Source organism: Eptatretus burgeri, chromosome 1 (assembly GCF_056783735.1).
Source record: "Eptatretus burgeri isolate ZD-2024b chromosome 1, Ebu_testis_v1, whole genome shotgun sequence".
NCBI classification, from domain to species: Eukaryota; Metazoa; Chordata; class Myxini; order Myxiniformes; family Myxinidae; genus Eptatretus; species Eptatretus burgeri.
Window position 1 is genome coordinate 8,932,961 of NC_140961.1, and position 17,629 is coordinate 8,950,589.

Below are 17,629 nucleotides of genomic sequence, written 5' to 3' on the forward strand. Positions count from 1 at the left end.
ACAGATAGAGATATAGATAATTTTATTGCCATATGTAGCAAACATGAATATCACAGTTGTGACATTGGAAATCTTTGAATATGAGTGCTCTCAAAATATTATATATATATATATATATATATATATATATATATATATATATATATATATATATATATATATATATGCATATACACACACACACACACACACACACACACACACACACACACACACACACACACACACACAAACACAAATGTGTGAGACAAATCTCACACTCACGATATCTCTCCGAAAGGACTGTTTGGAACCCCCCCCCCCATCTACTTTCTCAACAATCCTCTGGAAGAAGTCCTTTCTTTCAAGCTTCTGGGTCTCACTATCTGCCATGATCTTTCCTGGTAAAGCCACATTTCAAACCTCGCCTCCAAAGCCAGTCGCCGACTGAGAATCCTCCGTCGTGCAAAGTCTTTCCTTGGTCCACCTGAGCTCCTGACCACGTAGAAAGCTTTCCTCCGCAGCCTGATGGAGCATTGCTCTCCCCTTTGGGCTGGTGGTCCTGCCACCCACCTTTCTTGGCTTCACGCTGTGTAAACCAAGGCATTTTGGATCATTGGCATCTCTCGCGATAAGACTGTCTTTGGATCTCTCACCGCAGGCAGGTCGGTGGTCTTTCTGTCTTCTACCGTCTCCTCTCGGGTCTCAACCCCCATCCCACCCCCCCCCTTACTCTGTCTCTGACATGTCCCCACCATATTTCCACAGGGCGCTCAAGGTCCGCCAATAAACCCCTTTCTGGTAAAACTACCAAAATCACGAATCATTGCTCATCTTCACTCTTTCATTCCTCTTTTTTCCCCACCTTTGGAATAAACTCCATCACTCTGTTCAATCCCATTCTTCCCTCCAGGCCTTCAAAATAGTTGTTCACCACCACCTCTTATCTTTCCCCATCCAAATCTCGATCTTTTCTACCCCCGTTAATCCACCCCAAACCCACCTCCTTTAAATTCTCTGCTTTCCTTCCTGAAAGTCCCTGTAATGTAAGGACCTGAAAGTCCCTGTAATGTAAGGACCTGAAAGTCCCTGTAATGTAAGGACCTGAAAGTCCCTGTAATGTAAGGACCTGAAAGTCCCTGTAATGTAAGGACCTGAAAGTCCCTGTGGTGTCCATCTTCTATTCCCCATGTTCCCCGTCCCATCCCTCTCCTTTCCACAGATCTCCTAATGTCTCTGTTCCCCAATGTTTTGTCCTTGCCATTCCCGCCCCTCTTGTCTCATGCCCCCCTTGCTGTGCATTGTGTGTTAGCTCTCATACGAGCCTCGACAAGGTATACAAAACAAAAACATAAGGCGCCACGTTGCCTGCACGGCGTCACGTGACCCACCAGCTCGCGGTCCAATGAAATGTTTCAACAACATTTTAAAACGTCCGTTTTTCACCGGAATTATTTTGGATACTTGTAGAGCACGTCACCAAACATTCAAAAATATCAGCCAAGATCGGATAGACGCTACCGATAAGGAGTCCCCCTGCCCCAGGGGGACACGGTACGAGGTTAAGTAGTGAACTGAAAGCATGTGGTGTTCCTTTCAATAACCAATGCTTATTTGAATTTAATACATTTTCCTCATGAAAAGTGTGTTTCTACTCGGATTTTCCGAAAATGGTCTACGTTAAGACTGCAGCTCCACCAGAAAGTCCCAAAAGTGAAAACAGAAATCGAATAGAACTTAAGCTCGCCTCGTGAGGCGGCATGGAAGCCGATGGAAGCCCATGGAAGCCCATGGAAGCTAGGATACAAAACATTCAAAACTCACAAATCTTGATGCAGCCGAGTGTGAATCAAAACCTTCGCAACTGCGAAAAGTGAAAACATAATTTAATTTTAATTTTTTTTCAATAAAAATTTGAAAACCCCTCCTGTTGACAAACTCAAACGTCGGGGTCACATGGGCTGGGCGGACCAATCACAGCAATGACCTAAATGTGGGGAGAATGAGGAGGACGAGAAAACAATTTGAAAACCCCTCCTCTTGACAAACCCAAACTTCGGGGGTAATAAAAGCATTAAAGCAACCAAAGATTGAAACGATGCTATCCTCCCTCGATTTGTAATTATACGACAGCCAAAGCAGCAAACTATAACAAGTCCACAGTACGAATAATAATACATGTCGCATGTTGATTAGCATCATTAGCATTGTGAGGAATTACTCACTGCTGGCAAGGCGTGGATGCCGTGACAAGCTCCCCGACGGCTGTGCACATTCGTGGCAAACGCATGCCTTCCCGTTGAAAGTGACCCTCGCACCAGATGGAAATGGCTGCCTGTTGTGGGAATGGGCAGGAGTAAAGGGTTCGAGGTGTACATTAATGAGATCAGTTTATTCCTGAACTTGGTGAGATGCCTTGGTGAATAAGAACATGAAAGCATTTGACGTGAACTTGCAAATCCCAGGTTTGTGGACTTTCCGTCCTCCTGGCTTTTCATTTGTAAACAAGGAAATGATCTGAAGTGTGGTGAACAGTTGTCTTGAAGACTGGGAGTAAGAATGAGATTGAAGAATATCTGGAGATCGATTCCACAGGTGGGGGAAAAAAAAGAGGAACGAATGAGACGAAGTGAGCAGTCATTCTGAATTTGGGGATTTCACCAGAAGGGGGATGATGGTGGACCATGTGGGCCCTGCAGATACCTGGGGAAGGATGCGGTGGGAGAGACAGCATGGAAAGAGCAGACGGTGCAAGACCAGAAAGGAGGCGGCAGAAGACTGTGAGACCACTAACCTGTCTGGAGAAGGAGAATTTGGGGATTTCACCAGAAGGGGGATGATGGTGGACCATGTGGGCCCTGCAGATACCTGGGGAAGGACGGGGTGGGAGAGACAGCATGGAAAGAGCAGACGGTGCAAGACCAGAAAGGAGGCGGCAGAAGACTGTGAGACCACTAACCTGTCTGGAGAAGGAGAATTTGGGGATTTCACCAGAAGGGGGATGATGGTGGACCATGTGGGCCCTGCAGATACCTGGGGAAGGACGGGGTGGGAGAGACAGCATGGAAAGAGCAGACGGTGCAAGACCAGAAAGGAGGCGGCAGAAGACTGTGAGACCACTAACCTGTCTGGAGAAGGAGAATTTGGGGATTTCACCAGAAGGGGGATGATGGTGGACCATGTGGGCCCTGCAGATACCTGGGGAAAGACAGGGTGGGAGAGACAGCATGGAAAGAGCAGACGGTGCAAGACCAGAAAGGAGGCGGCAGAAGACTGTGAGACCACTAACCTGTCTGGAGAAGGAGAATTTGGGGATTTCACCAGAAGGGGGATGATGGTGGACCATGTGGGCCCTGCAGATACCTGGGGAAAGACGGGGTGGGAGAGACAGCATGGAAAGAGCAGACGGTGCAAGACCAGAAAGGAGGCGGCAGAAGACTGTGAGACCACTAACCTGTCTGGAGAAGGAGAATTTGGGGATTTCACCAGAAGGGGGATGATGGTGGACCATGTGGGCCCTGCAGATACCTGGGGAAAGACGGGGTGGGAGAGACAGCATGGAAAGAGCAGACGGTGCAAGACCAGAAAGGAGGCGGCAGAAGACAGAGAGGCCACCAACCTGTTGGCAATGCAAAAGTGATCGGCCTGTCGACTCAGCTTCACTGCTTGAAGGCCACATTGAATAATAGGCACGAAAATGGAATAAATTCAACAAATTAATCAACATATTTTCACACATTGCTCGATTAAACTGCCAAGGAATTTGACAAAAACCGTTTTCAATTCAATTCACACGCGATATACGTTTAACGGCGGGTTATAATTTGATCGTCTCAGTGCTGTGGAGACAACCCTTTCACACTCGCCTCATTACCTCTTGAACATCACCCCACAAAATGTTCAAACGAAAGGAAAATTAATTTAGTTTCACAAAAAATCTTTGAGATTGACGATAACTTTGTGTTTTATTCCAAGTGAGATGAGCTGAGACAAATCCAGCCCGATATTCAGAGGCTGGACAACCTCCATGGTTCAAAGTACTTTCTTCGTAAATCTGAACCATACAAGGCCTTTGTGCATAGCTTGACGGAGTAATGATCTGTCAAAAATGATCTAAACTGTCAAAAATGAAAAATGATCGACAGAGTAATGATCTAACTAACTCCTTCTGTGTCAAAATCGCAAAATCCAGGTTCATTGCTCGCCTCTCGTCCTTCAATTCTCTCCTCCTCCTTCCTCTGTTCAATCCAAACTTTCCTTCCAGGGGCTTCATGTTTGATGTTCACCATCATATCAATTCACCCTCCATCGTTACCCATGACATTTTATACCCTCAATAACCCACACTACAATGATATTCACATTGGCCTTCCCTTCCATCTCTCCGTCTCTCCATCTCTCCGTTTCTCCGTCTCTCCGTCTCTCCGTCTCTGTCTCTCTCTTCCCCCACACTTCTGTTTACTCCTCCAATTGCTTCGCCACCATCCACCACCACCACTCTTTCATGAGGCAAAATTGTGGACTCAAAAAACACACCGACATGCATGCCATGAGACTCATGCCAGAGTGGCAAACGTATGTTAAGCCGCTGTCACACCTTGACGATTTAGCCAGCGTATGCCGACGTATGAAAAATTTGTCTAAAACGCTGGCATACGTCGAATACGTTACGGGTAAGTTTTGTATACGTTAAGAGCACGCCGCCATATGTCGTAGTATGCTGGCATACGTTGTAGTACACTGGCATATGTCGTAGTACGCTGGCAGACGTTGTAGTACACTGGCATACATCGTAGTACGCCGAGCTCGTCGACAAATTTTAACATGCTCAAAATTTTTCGACGTATGCCAGCTTACTTTCTCCCATCTCCACTGAAGAATGAAGATAGCTCTGTCTATTTTTCTACTACCGCCGTAAACCCAAAGTACATCCCATCAATAACCCTCAACTCTCTTCGCCTATCATTAACCACCCTTTACACTAATTTGAACACTTACTCCATCCGCTTGATACCCCCGTAATTCCCAACATCCTCTTTATTCATGTAGATAGCCACTAAGTACCTCTCCTGCCAATCCTTAACCTACAACTGCCAAATCCAGTACACTCCAAAATCCCCTAATCCCTTAATCATCTCATACCATCACTCTGACGATCCACGAGCTTTCCCTATCTTTGTTTTCCCTCAAGCCAGCACAACATCTTCCCACGACTGCATATGCCTTGTCTGGACCCTGCACCTTGCTCATCTCTCCGAACACATATCCCAATGCAAGTCTCCTTATTCAATTTCCTTGGAATATTCCTTTCATCTATCAAGAATGTCCTCCGAATTAAGAATCTCCCCTCTACTGCTCTTAATACCCCTAATGCATCAATTGTATCCCTTGAAACCCTTTCCCTACTATTATCCCCATGATATTTGCAAATAATATTTTCACCTTCTTTCCAGTCCAGCTTATTAAACTATCTTCAATATACCTCCTGTACAGCCTTTGCTAATGATTTCTTTGCCTCTCTTTTCTCTCCTCCCCCATCCCCATACCTTTTCCTGCTCTCCTCCTGCCTGTTACCTTGTCCTTCGTATCGAACATTTTTCTTCCGTCTGATTGTCTACTGAAACTTCAAGTCTCACCTCCACTGCTGCTCACTTTTGATCCTCTCTCCTATCATTTTTCCCACACACCTTCACTGCTGCTCCCATCAAGGCCTCCTTCATGTTCTTCCACTCCCCTCTCCTGTAGCTGACTTCTTGTCCCCACGATATAACCACTTCCTTGAATCTGATGTTCAACCGTCTGAAAATATTAAACAAGACCGAGAATTGCTTAACATTACACGTCCCCTGGCAGTCCCAATGAATGTTCGGGGAGATAAAATGTTGTTTACGTTTAACGCACGCTCGAGCTGACGCCAGAAATAAAACTCGAAGGACACTCGGTAGGGTACACACCTTTGCCACGTAATGCCTGATCCACGAGAACATATCGGGCCCAATACATTTTTGAAATATCATGCGAAACAGGACTATATTGTTTTTGGCCATATCTCTCAATGGTTTGAAGAATCACTTAGAAAAAATTAAATAATTCTCGTATCCAGATCCGGATGCGGATCTTCACCAAAATCGAACCAATTTGTCCTTGCCACACGCCCAACCTGTCCACCAAGTTTCGTCCGAATCCGTACGCAACGTTTTGAGATATTTTGCTTTATATCAGTGGAGCCCTATCTCTCAATGTTGAAGAACCACTTAAAAATCATCAGATCCGGATTGGGATCAGGATCTTCACCAAAACTGAATCAATTCTTCCTTGTCACACGCCAAACATATCCACAAATTTTTCATCCGGATCCGTGTGGATCAAACAAATTTTCAAACAAACAGACAAACAAACAAACAGACAGACAGACAGACAGACAGAAAGGGGTGAAAACATAACCTTCACCTTCAGTGGTGGAGGAAATGAAGAAGAAGAAACCCTCTCACACATCGTGTTTGGGTCTATTCGGCATAATAAAAGGAAAAGCAATTTTCATTTATGATATCTTTTGTCGACTAGAAACGCAATGAAGATGAGGGTAACAAATCGGAGATAAAAATCAGTTTGCTTTAATGCACGCTCGAGGAAATGCTGGAACTAAGGTGAAGAAGAAGAAACTCTAGGCTTTTCCGAAGAACCTGTGTTTTGTTCGTTTCTAAGCTTTGCCGATTTCATATTAAAAACTAGGGTAATTCGACTGCGCGCAGTCGACGGGCATGCCTCCGCTCTCCCGCACAAACACTTGAGCATTGACATATTTGACACTTGACCTTCATCACTTCATCACATCTTGACCATCACAAATTCTGTCCAATATTTCTTGAGTTCGGGCGTAAACAGTAAAATTTCAGAGTTTGACCTTGACCTTTGACCCTTGACCTTTATCACATCTGGCCCAAAATCTAATCACTTAATTGCCCTGTCTTACTTTACCTTTTTACCAAGTTTGATGAAATTCTACAATTTGCTTCTTGAGTTATCACGTAAACAAAAATCCAGACGACGAACGGACGGACGGACGGACAACCCGGAAACATAATGCCTCCAGCACCCTTGGTGCGGAGGCATAATAACCCAATGTACATACATGAAGTAAAAACATGCGTGCAGCTTATGTGCATATATAATACATTGTGGTGATACACCTGTGATTGCTCCAATTGCACCGGGCCATGGACAAAAAACCAGGCCTAAGGCCTGAGGTCTGCTGATCTGTGCTGCTTCATGCAATGGCGACACATTATTTTATTGGGGTGGAGTCAGGCCAGCTATCTAGCCAATGGGTGTCAGGCGGTGGGGTGGAGTCAGGCCAGCTATCCAGCCAATGGGTGTCAGGCGGTGGGGTGGAGTCAGGCCAGCTGTCCAGCCAATGGGTGTCAGGCGGTGGGGTGGAGTCAGGCCAGCTGTCCAGCCAATGGGTGTCAGGCGGTGGGGTGGAGTCAGGCCAGCTGTCCAGCCAATGGGTGTCAGGCGGTGGGGTGGAGTCAGGCCAGCTATCCAGCTAATGGGTGTCAGGCGGTGGGGTGGAGTCAGGGCAGCTGAACACTGACCCATGTACAGTATTACATGTGATATTTTCCAAGTTTAAAAAGGGCATAACTCTGTGAAAAATTGATTAAATGCCCTGAAACTTGAACTTGTTCTGGAACATATCACAATAAAGCCATGTACCAAGTTTCAGTTGAACATGTTATAGGGTATGGGAAAAAGTTCGGGGAAAAAACCTCAGGTGGGATGGACAGACGGACAGATGGACAGACGCAGAGCAACCCTGTAGTCCCCTCCGGTGAAACCGATATGGGACTAACAAGACGGGAGGCGACGATGGTTCGCGGACATTATTGAACAATGCCACGATAGGTACAATTGAGTTAGTGGAAGCTTTTGAGGAAGCCCTACCGTAAAAACCTATCTCTTCCATCAAAATTGACCAAATTTAATCGGATTTTTTTGTTGTTGTTGTACTTATGGACATTATGTACAGCTTCTCGGAAATGAAATTGTGAGAAAAAAAAAATCGAGAAAAAAAAATAAAATAAAATAAAAAGTTCAAGTGGGCGTGGCTCCGCCCACAAGGGGTGTGGGACGCCCCTCATACAAAAAAAGACACAACTAGACCATGATATCTAGCTTGTGTCCAAGTTTCATCAATATCGTATCAAACGTCATGGAGCTATGCTCTGGAGAGAATCCCCAACAGACAGACAGACACAACGAAAACAGTGGTCACTGCTGGCGCCCACGAACCAACAACAGAAGATATTAGGCAAGTTGGCCTCATGATGAAGACACGCGACTATCATCCCAAAACTTGTTTGTTAAATTACACCTAAAGCTCGTCCTATTAAAGCAAAACTAAGTTTAAACTTTGAGGATTACAAAAGGCAATCATCATTTGGCCAAATTACTTCCATCTTTTCACCCCCACACGTTTGTGTTTGTTTGTGCAGCTGCTTTCTAATGCGATAAAATTTGTAAACTGCAAGGCCGTTTCTGCAACATGCATTGTTTATGGCCCAAGAATCTTCGTTCCAGTAAAGAACAGCCGTCCATAGCCGGAGCGTGTGGGTTTGTTCTCAGAAACGCATCAGAAATGCGAGTGTAAAATGGAAAGCAATTTAACGACGTTGGTGTGACCAACATGTTCATCCTCCATCTGTGCAACTCTAATATCTCGAAGCAAAATGCAATTAATGGCCAGCGGCAGACATTCCACCCGGTAATTGGCCTTGCATTTTGAAGTGATAAAGCTGACCTATTGGCTTCGTGTCTCAAGATTTGAGTTTGAAAAGCAGAAAAGACAAAGAATGGAGATTTGACCATGCTTACCTGCAGACGGAGCACACGAAACACTGAAGATGGTAGGTACGGCCCAGCGCCGTGACGACCTCTCCTTCCACAAAGTCCCCACAGGCCTGGCAGCGAGTTCCGTACAGCCGCTGATAGTCCAGGGTACAGACGTAATCACCGTTTTTCATGAAGAAGCCACATTGCGCAAGATCACAACCACACACTGTCAGCACACACGGGACACACCGCCAACATGTCATCAGCAAGTAAAATGTGGGGACAAAATGGAGGCGATTCTACATCGAAGTAGCATTGGTCCAACTCAACGGACGATACAGCGAAGATCAACAAAGATGTCCATGAAACGAAATCGGTACAGGTGATCGCAGTGATCATGGAACGTGCAAACTGCCGGTCGATGATAAATTGATGTAAAATACTGTATAGCAAACGACACAAAAAAAAAAAAATGATTGATTTTCTTGAAAACACTTTTGACCTCACAAAGGGAATATAATGTCAGACGCGCACCAAAACAATGCACACTATGAGTTCAGAGATCAGCAGTAGATCAAATCCGATCAATATCAATCAAATTACAAAAATTTCAGGTATAAAACAAAATCTGACAATAATCCACTCTTGTTCATAATACGAAAGCAAAACATCTCAATATTACACTATCGTACATTGTCCATTACAGTTGTATTTACACTTGAGCAAGTTATTACCTCCATTGACATTAGTGTGATCCCAGCACCGAAGGTAGACGGACGTTATGTTTTCACCTCCGCTTGTCTGTGTGCCTGTTTATCTGTCTGTCTGTGAGCAGGATATCTCAAAAAGTTGTTGACGGATTATGACAAAACTTGGTGGATGATTTGGGTAGCTGACAAGAACAAGCCGATACGACTTTGCCTCAGGTCCGAATCCAGATCCAGCCGATCAGTGGGCGACAAGACGTAAACTCTTCCGCCTGGTGGAGGTATGTGCTCGACCGAGTGCTGCTCTAGTTTTGACATTATAAGTGAGGTTATTGGTCGATTGGTTCCACCGAGCTTCAGCATTTTTCCAGATTCTGATCTCGGAAGGTAAAGGCAACCCACCCAGTCTATTACCTGGCATTAAAGTGCTTCAGCAGACTTACTGTCATATTATAGGGAAGGTATGAAGTTCATGGAAGGATATTGTTCTTGATGGCACAGCAGGTGCTGCTCATACTGTTTCCTGGGCAATTGATCAACTTCCGCGTCGTTGAGGACATCAACATCTCGGACTCATGGGGGAGCTCGCACATGGACACCATGCAGGGCAATGGCATTAGGAGACATCAGTGTACATTAATATGAACTACAAGATTAGGTGACGGTCAAATCAACACATTACGTATGGGGAATTTGAACTTGTGATCCCAGCACCAACAACGACAGCACGTGCCGAGAAGGGAACAAACAGACAATTGCCTTCCAGGTGGAAGTATTTGCACAGATTTGTCAAAGGTGTGGGGGCACATTGCAGCTCATTTATTATAATGATAGGTGAAACCCAGACAACACTCATAATCCAAAATGCAGCAATTTCGATGCAGTTTATGAACATAAACATATCAAAGCCGTATTGAAGCCACTGAAATGTGATAAAATAAATAAAAGTATTTCATAATCCCCCGATCACTCCATTTCAAACAACCCGGGAACCTTCATTATGGCCACCAGAAATCTTCCCTTCGGCTGCCCTCGGCAATTGCATTGAATAATGACAGAGTTTTGACACGTCTGCTCCCCCCCCCCACCCCAAAACAGCGACATAATAGCTGTGACTTGGCACGGAGGCATAACATACAGTGTGGCAGCATAAGCAATACAAGGTGCTGAATGCATGCAAATGATAAGAGTCAGACTTCATGGTTATCTGCTGCTGCTACAACAACAATAACTACGACTACTACAGCTGCTACTGACCCCAATTATTTCTGACTTCTTGTGAGGTCGGTCGGGGTAAATTTTCGCACCGATATAACAGCTAAAAGTCGGGTCGGGAATCGGACTCACACTATGACAGCTCAAAGGTAAATGCGCCGTACCTCCGCAGCATCCGGTCGGACAGGCATTTTTGGTTTTACTTGTACATCCACCAATAAAGGTGCGTTGTCCCCAATGATAACAGGATAAAAAATGATTGCAGAACCATTTTCAATATTACTCAATCAGGAATCCCTGGTGTAAAATATCCAGCCAGTGGGTTTGAAATATAGTACTGTATAAGAATACAACTGCATTTCATTCATTCTATTTTGCCTCCGCTACCATGGTAACATGCCGCCATGGCAACCCAACCATAAAGACATGCCAAGGCTTCAACATTTTAACATGATGGGACAATATCCCAATTGTCCCATCCCAAGGTGTCCCTTGCTCTTGCCCAATTGTCCCAAGGTGGAAGGTTGGATAAGTGTTGAGGACATAGGTGGCCAAATAATCGACAACAGGTGTCCCTTGCTCTTGCCAGACCTACTGATGTCACATTTATAAATGGTACTTATGAAAAGCATCAGTTTTCCTTTCGTGTCCTTCCCGGCTCAATTTTACTGAAAACAAAAAGGAAATTGTTCCCGTTTAAGGTTTCGATGAAATCAACACGGAATACACCGACGTAGTTCCTGATAAATTATACAATGCCACGCAGCCGGATGAGCAACTTTTCCAATTAATGAGTCTCATCAGGAGGACAAAGAACAAATTAAATCATTGGGGATACTAAAACAGCGTGACGCAGATATGTAACAAGCAAACTGATTTACAAGGCACGGAAAATACTGCAGAACATGATGGGAAAGCAAGCTGGCCTGTATGTGTCCGATACGGTGACCGCCTTGGGACTAAAATTCATGAGATGGAGCCAAATTTGCAACATCGCGATACGTGCTTCGCTTCCAGCATTTCTCTCTGGATTGGCACGGAGGCCGAGCGGCCTAAAAAAAAAAAAAAACAGTCTACTGGAGAAAAGCACTGTGGATTCCAAAAAACAGGAAAGGATTTGAGAAATGCTCAAGGTGGGCAAGTACTGTACGAGTGGTGACACAAGGAAAGCAGTAGTGTGGGCACTGCGCGGCATACTAAAAAGTTGTGGATTGAATGCAGAGTAAAGACAACAGCATTAACGATTTGGATTGCGGTCTTCAGATCTGGAAAAATGAGCTTGTCTCGTGAGAATAATTAGTGTGCGACTAGTGGATTAAAAATACCCATCTTCCTCACTAAGGACCTTCGTGGAAGAGGTTGTTCTCTCTCCAGCGCACTGCCTTGTACGGTGACACCACAAAACGAGAACCTACCGTACATGTTGTGGTTTTAACTTTCACAGGCCCTCGTGGTGACTTGAAAGGAGTAGGTCCCACATCATTTGAAAGGTCGTTTAAAAATCCATAAAATATGATGCTGACAAAAGATTTATTTTGAAAAATTTTTTTTTTTTTAATACAAATAAAGAACCTCAAATGGAATGTCCTATAAAGCCGGGAAGGTTTTAGAGCCACGGGACACAAAGTGCGCCAGGGTATATTGCAAAGAGCTCTAAACAACGAGCTATCAAGAAGCAAGGTCAACATCATTTGGGTAGGAATGGATTTCAAAGAGGATGGGACTGGCACTCAGAGGTAGAATATTCACATGTTAATTAATTTTGATCTTAGTTCACTTCTTCAAATCAGAATCCAGGTACAAAATTTCATCCTCGTGCTTTGCATGCAGCGCGATGCTTCATCGAGTTATAAATGCCATCTTGCAAAAGGGTACATCCATTTGGTTGTCTTATCTGCTCACACATGTTATTGCTGTGTGTGAGCAGAGGGGTCTTCCTTCCAATCACGTGAGCGAAGCCAAGAAGGCCTTAATCAATTGGGGCAAGTATGACAATGCGGGACAATTCCCGCTACATCTCGCTTTGTTGCATTTCTAATTACCCAATGGCGGCAAGGAAAGCATCTCCACACAAATCATTTAAGAACCGAATTATTTCCATACAATGAAGACAAAAATAATATATAACAAGCACTGCGGACATAGTTAATAAACAATAATTAATCCAAAACCACTTGAGGCTAGACGCTAATGGAAAGTACTTAAGGGACACACAGTGTCCGTAACAGTAGTAAACCAAACTTGTCCTCTTCCCAGGCTCAGGCAGATGTTGCTGGCAAGTTGACGGAAGAACTGATCAGTCGACGTGAAGACAACACCAAGAAGAGGTACGTGTTGAGAGACATAAATGATCACAGCTCTCCTTTTCTAAGCTGTCAGTGCTCTCTGATGCTTTTTATCCTCAGCATCCCTGTCTCCCCCATTTCGCTCTGCGCCCACGTCTCCTTTGCTGCGAATCCATATCTACAGGATAATGCAAGCCACCACTTCTCCCTGAAAAGCCTTTCATGGAACATTGCATCTGTTGCAAGCTCTTGGGGAAAGTTTCTGGATTGGGGGGGGGGGGGAGAGGTGGTTGTGAATTTTTGGGGGTTATTTCTGCCTTACGAATTGTGCTTCTGGTTCTGAATTACCTCTGAAGGGCTACCATTGGAGTTGGTGTCCCCACGGGCTTTCCATCAGAAAGCTAGAGGCCTGAACCCAGGTGTAGCACTCTGGGAGGCTGCCCCGTCATCTGACACATAATCTTGGTTTTTCTTCTTTGCCAGTTCGAACTGGAGCTGGAAATGATCACGAGATTCTGGAAGGCGTTTCGGAAGCCAATCTTTTGCACTGCCGGTGCCATCTGGAACGCTCCTTGTTTTTCTGCAAAGTTCCCTGAAGCCCTCACCCTTCTTTATTTCACTGAGGACTAATCATCTGTGGCGCCTCCATCCTGATTATATATTTCCAATTGGATTATAGGTTCAACTCATCTGCTGTGGTGTTGAAAACAAAATACACAAATTACAGAAGCAACTAGAACGGCACTCGGTAGAGCGCATACCTCTGCCAGGCTGAACAGTTCACGTTTTGTATCCTACTGATAGGCTGGATCTGCATCCGGACCTTAATCAACATCTAATCAGTTTGTTCTTGTCACCTCCCCAACTCATCCACCAAGCTTTGTTATAATCCATCCACGTTTTGAGATGTCGTGCAATACTGTATATCATTTTTGGCCATATCTCTCAATGGTGAAGAGTAACATTAAAAAAAAAATTATAGGATCCGGATCTTCACCAAAATCAAAACAATTTGTCCTTGTCAAACAGCCAACCTGCCCACCAAGTTTCATCCAAATCCATCAATAATTTTTGAGATATCCTACAAACACACAACCAAACTAGGACGACACTCATATAGAGCATTGTCTCACCATGTGTGTTCATTCTGAACGAAACTACTATCGTTAACTGAACATGCTACTGTTATAGCATCCTGCTAATTATGGCCCATATGCCCGTATCATACATGAACCCAATTATATCGCATAGTTTCTTGGCATGGGTTATGACCGTCATAAACTTAATTCTTCGCTCACATCGGGTCATAGGTCATTATGAAGTTTTAGATATTTTTTTGGATAAAGATTTAAATTCAACCAATTATGGTTGGAATCCTACTTCACTGATGACATCATCGTTGTCACACTATATACCTCGTGTGGAGTTGATGAAACATGCCAAGTTTCAAAAAAAAAATTTCATCAAGCAGTTTTGGAGAAGATGATGTCTAATATTTTTCCTTTATTCCAATATGGCTGCCACACCATGTGTCCGATCATGTCAGAGTTGTTGATGGGTCTCTTCCACAACCCTCCTCTTCCAACTGCACCTGCTGTACGGCACATGTGATTGGACCCCAAAAGTGCTTAAACACTTGGAATATAATTGATTGTTGAAAAATATGAAACAGAAATAAAATTTATGGTAAGAATTCAGAGATAACTATTTGAAACGTGATAATCTCAACTCTGTTCCTCCATCAATGCCCAAAATAATTAATCAGTTCACTTCCCAAGGTGGAGATGTATTGAGTTTTTATATTTCCTCCTATTTGTACTTTGTTGGGTGAAGATTGGCAGATTAGTGACACGTAAGGACATGAAGATCTGACCATCTATTTTCTCGCTGCGTCTTAGTTTCTTTGTGTCGTGCTCACTCAACCACCTCATTCAACCACCCAGCTGCTCCAGCACACGAGGCAAGAAAAACGGTCATTGCATTTAAACCTCCGCAGATGCTCCCGTTGAGAATCCAAATGAGCATGGTGATGAAGTCAGCGAGTTTGGGGTAGTTGTTTATTTATTTACTTTCGGACAAGCATGCCTTGAGATGGGCTGTGTCGAGCCAAACAGGTGAATCAACTGAACGAGTGAAATTAACCCACACACCATTGAAAAGCATATCATCTCGTGGCAATTTGCAGTGTGTCAGATACCTATTAGCAATTACAGCGGGTACTCGAGAATCACACCAAATTGGTGGGCAGCCATTAAAATGCACCACAAAGCATGAAAAGGAATAATGAACACAAGGGATTTGATAATGCAACGCACAATGTGGTTACTGCTGAATTTAGGAAACTTAAATGAGGTCATATCATCAGATAACAGAAAGGATAAAAAGTTTATAATTTTCCTGTTAAATTAAGGCAGAGACCGAAAAATGTGGCTTTGTGAAAAAGTTGGGGCAAAAACATTCCCTGGCTGACCCCACAAGAAGGTGGGAATAAGTGGAGGCATTGAGGAGGTAGTTGTAGTTGTCGTAGTAGTGGTCGTTGTTCAAGGCACCACTAAAAATGTGGTGAAAATACTGCTGCCCCTGATATTGCATTTGCATGCTTTTTTAGTCAATTGCAATTTCCTGGTAATTGTTGCGACTCTTGATGTTTTTTTTTTTAAGACCTTTTCCCCAAATTATAGGCAACAAGTATGATGGCTTAAAGTTTATAACAACGCTGATCAATCAAGTGGCAAGTGGATGGAAAGATTTGTTCCACCTTGGGGTGGAGTGGTCATGCTTCTGGTTTTTAAATTCCGAAATGTTCACTCTCCTAAAAACAAAATGGCTGAGGGGGATGCATATATATATATATATATATATATATATATATATATATATATATATATATATATATATATATATATATATATATATACTTTATGGGGTTGGGGCTGGGTGATCACGTCGCCCCTTTCCCAACAAGGACATCTTGCCCTACCTTAGTCGACGCAGAATTCAAGAAGACAATGAGATAAGTCAAAAGAGCATTGCTTTCTATGTTCAAATATGTTATCCTCTTTTCAGATAAGTGTTTATTCAAGTGAATCTATGACCTTCATTATTCAGTTATTCAACGAATCAAGACCTTAGAGGTGGGGATGATTCGACGAGATTTCAAGAAGTGATTTTGAGCATAACTTATTGGCAAAGAAACTTCGGAACCGAAGAGACGATGACATTGTGACACTGATAGTGCCGGCCCAGAAAATGGAATTAGACGTTACATTAGAAAAGCCAAATTGTAATCGCATGCCAGGTGCAGATGACTCCTTCCTGCTGTTCAGAAAGTTGTTCATCCAGCCAAAGCCATCAAACACAGCATGAGATGCAGAAATCTTATGCACAATAGACAGCTGCACAACACGATATGTTATATCTGCACAAAGTGCATCACGGTTGATGACAAGCAAGAAAAAAAAAAATAATCACATGACATTTCCAAATTGAGCAGTCGGATGGTTCAAGGCATCGTCTTTATGTAATACTAGCGGGGTATGCTTACATATTGTAAGCAATAACGAACCGTGCTTCCCCGGTCTCGGGTCGCTCACCTGCATTGGTTTTTTTTCATTTATTTATTTTCATTTACGGACACTTTCCGGCGGTTCTGTGATCTTTTTTTTGCCGATTTATTGGCTTCAATGTCTGCCGACACGCCAAATTACCGTGCTTCTCAATTGTCTCGGATCACTCACCTGCGTTTATTTTTAGATCCACGTGGAGGATCTCTAAGTCTTACTCACGTTGTTGTTCTTCATCTTCTTCTTGTGGACTTTTTTGTTTCACAGCCTACAGTTTTCATCAAAACTTCCTGAAACTTGGCATATATATATGTAAAAATACCCCGCGCAGACAGTAACTATCTCCGATTTTGAAAATTCCTCCTAGAAAAAAAAATTACGACGTCAAAATATCTCCGCTAATGGAAATCTCCTAAAAAATTATCGCCGAAACTCGGCAAGCTTTTTGAATTCTGTTTGCGGGAATCGAACAGGGCATTAGCAGAGATGAATCACCGCACATATGATACATCACTATGACGTCATATCAATTTTTATGACGTCGTTCCTATTTTTTGACATTTTTTGTTTCACAACCCAGAGTTTTCATCGGATCTTCGTGAAACTTCCCATGTATATGCGGAAAGTCCACGCGCAGGCAGTAACCATCTCCGATTTTGGAAATTCTTCCTAGAAAAAGAGTTGACGTCATAATATCGCCGCTAATGGAAATCGCCTATACCATTATCTCTGAAACTAGGGAAGCTGTTTGAATTTTGTTCAAGCCGGGCATTAGCACAGATAATTTATCGCAAACCTGATACATCACAATGACGTCATATTCGTTTTTATGACGTCATCATTAAGAGGACGAGGATCTCAGCTCATTTGAGCTCGTTTTCATTCTTTTCTCTCATTATTTTTCCTCCTTTATTTATATTTTCATTTGTGGATGCTTTCCAATGTTTCTGTAAAATTTCCCAGTGTATCAGCTTCGATTTCCATTGGCATGCAGAATTACAGTGCTTCCCCATGGTCGCTCACCCACATTTTTTTTCATTTATTTATA

At 43.5% G+C, this 17,629-nt stretch overlaps 1 protein-coding gene across 1 annotated transcript in view; it reads right to left on the reverse strand.

Moving 5' to 3' along the window:
* The window catches only part of LOC147033828 (actin-binding LIM protein 1-like), a 296,975-nt gene that overhangs the window by 142,814 nt on the left and 136,532 nt on the right, over positions 1-17,629 (reverse strand). The window contains exons 4-5 of the mRNA XM_085871479.1: positions 8,854-9,037; positions 2,205-2,314 (exon numbers count right to left, since the gene is read on the reverse strand). Of these exons, the coding sequence (XP_085727605.1) occupies positions 2,205-2,314; positions 8,854-9,037 (294 nt within the window). The remainder of the gene's footprint in view (positions 1-2,204; positions 2,315-8,853; positions 9,038-17,629) is intronic.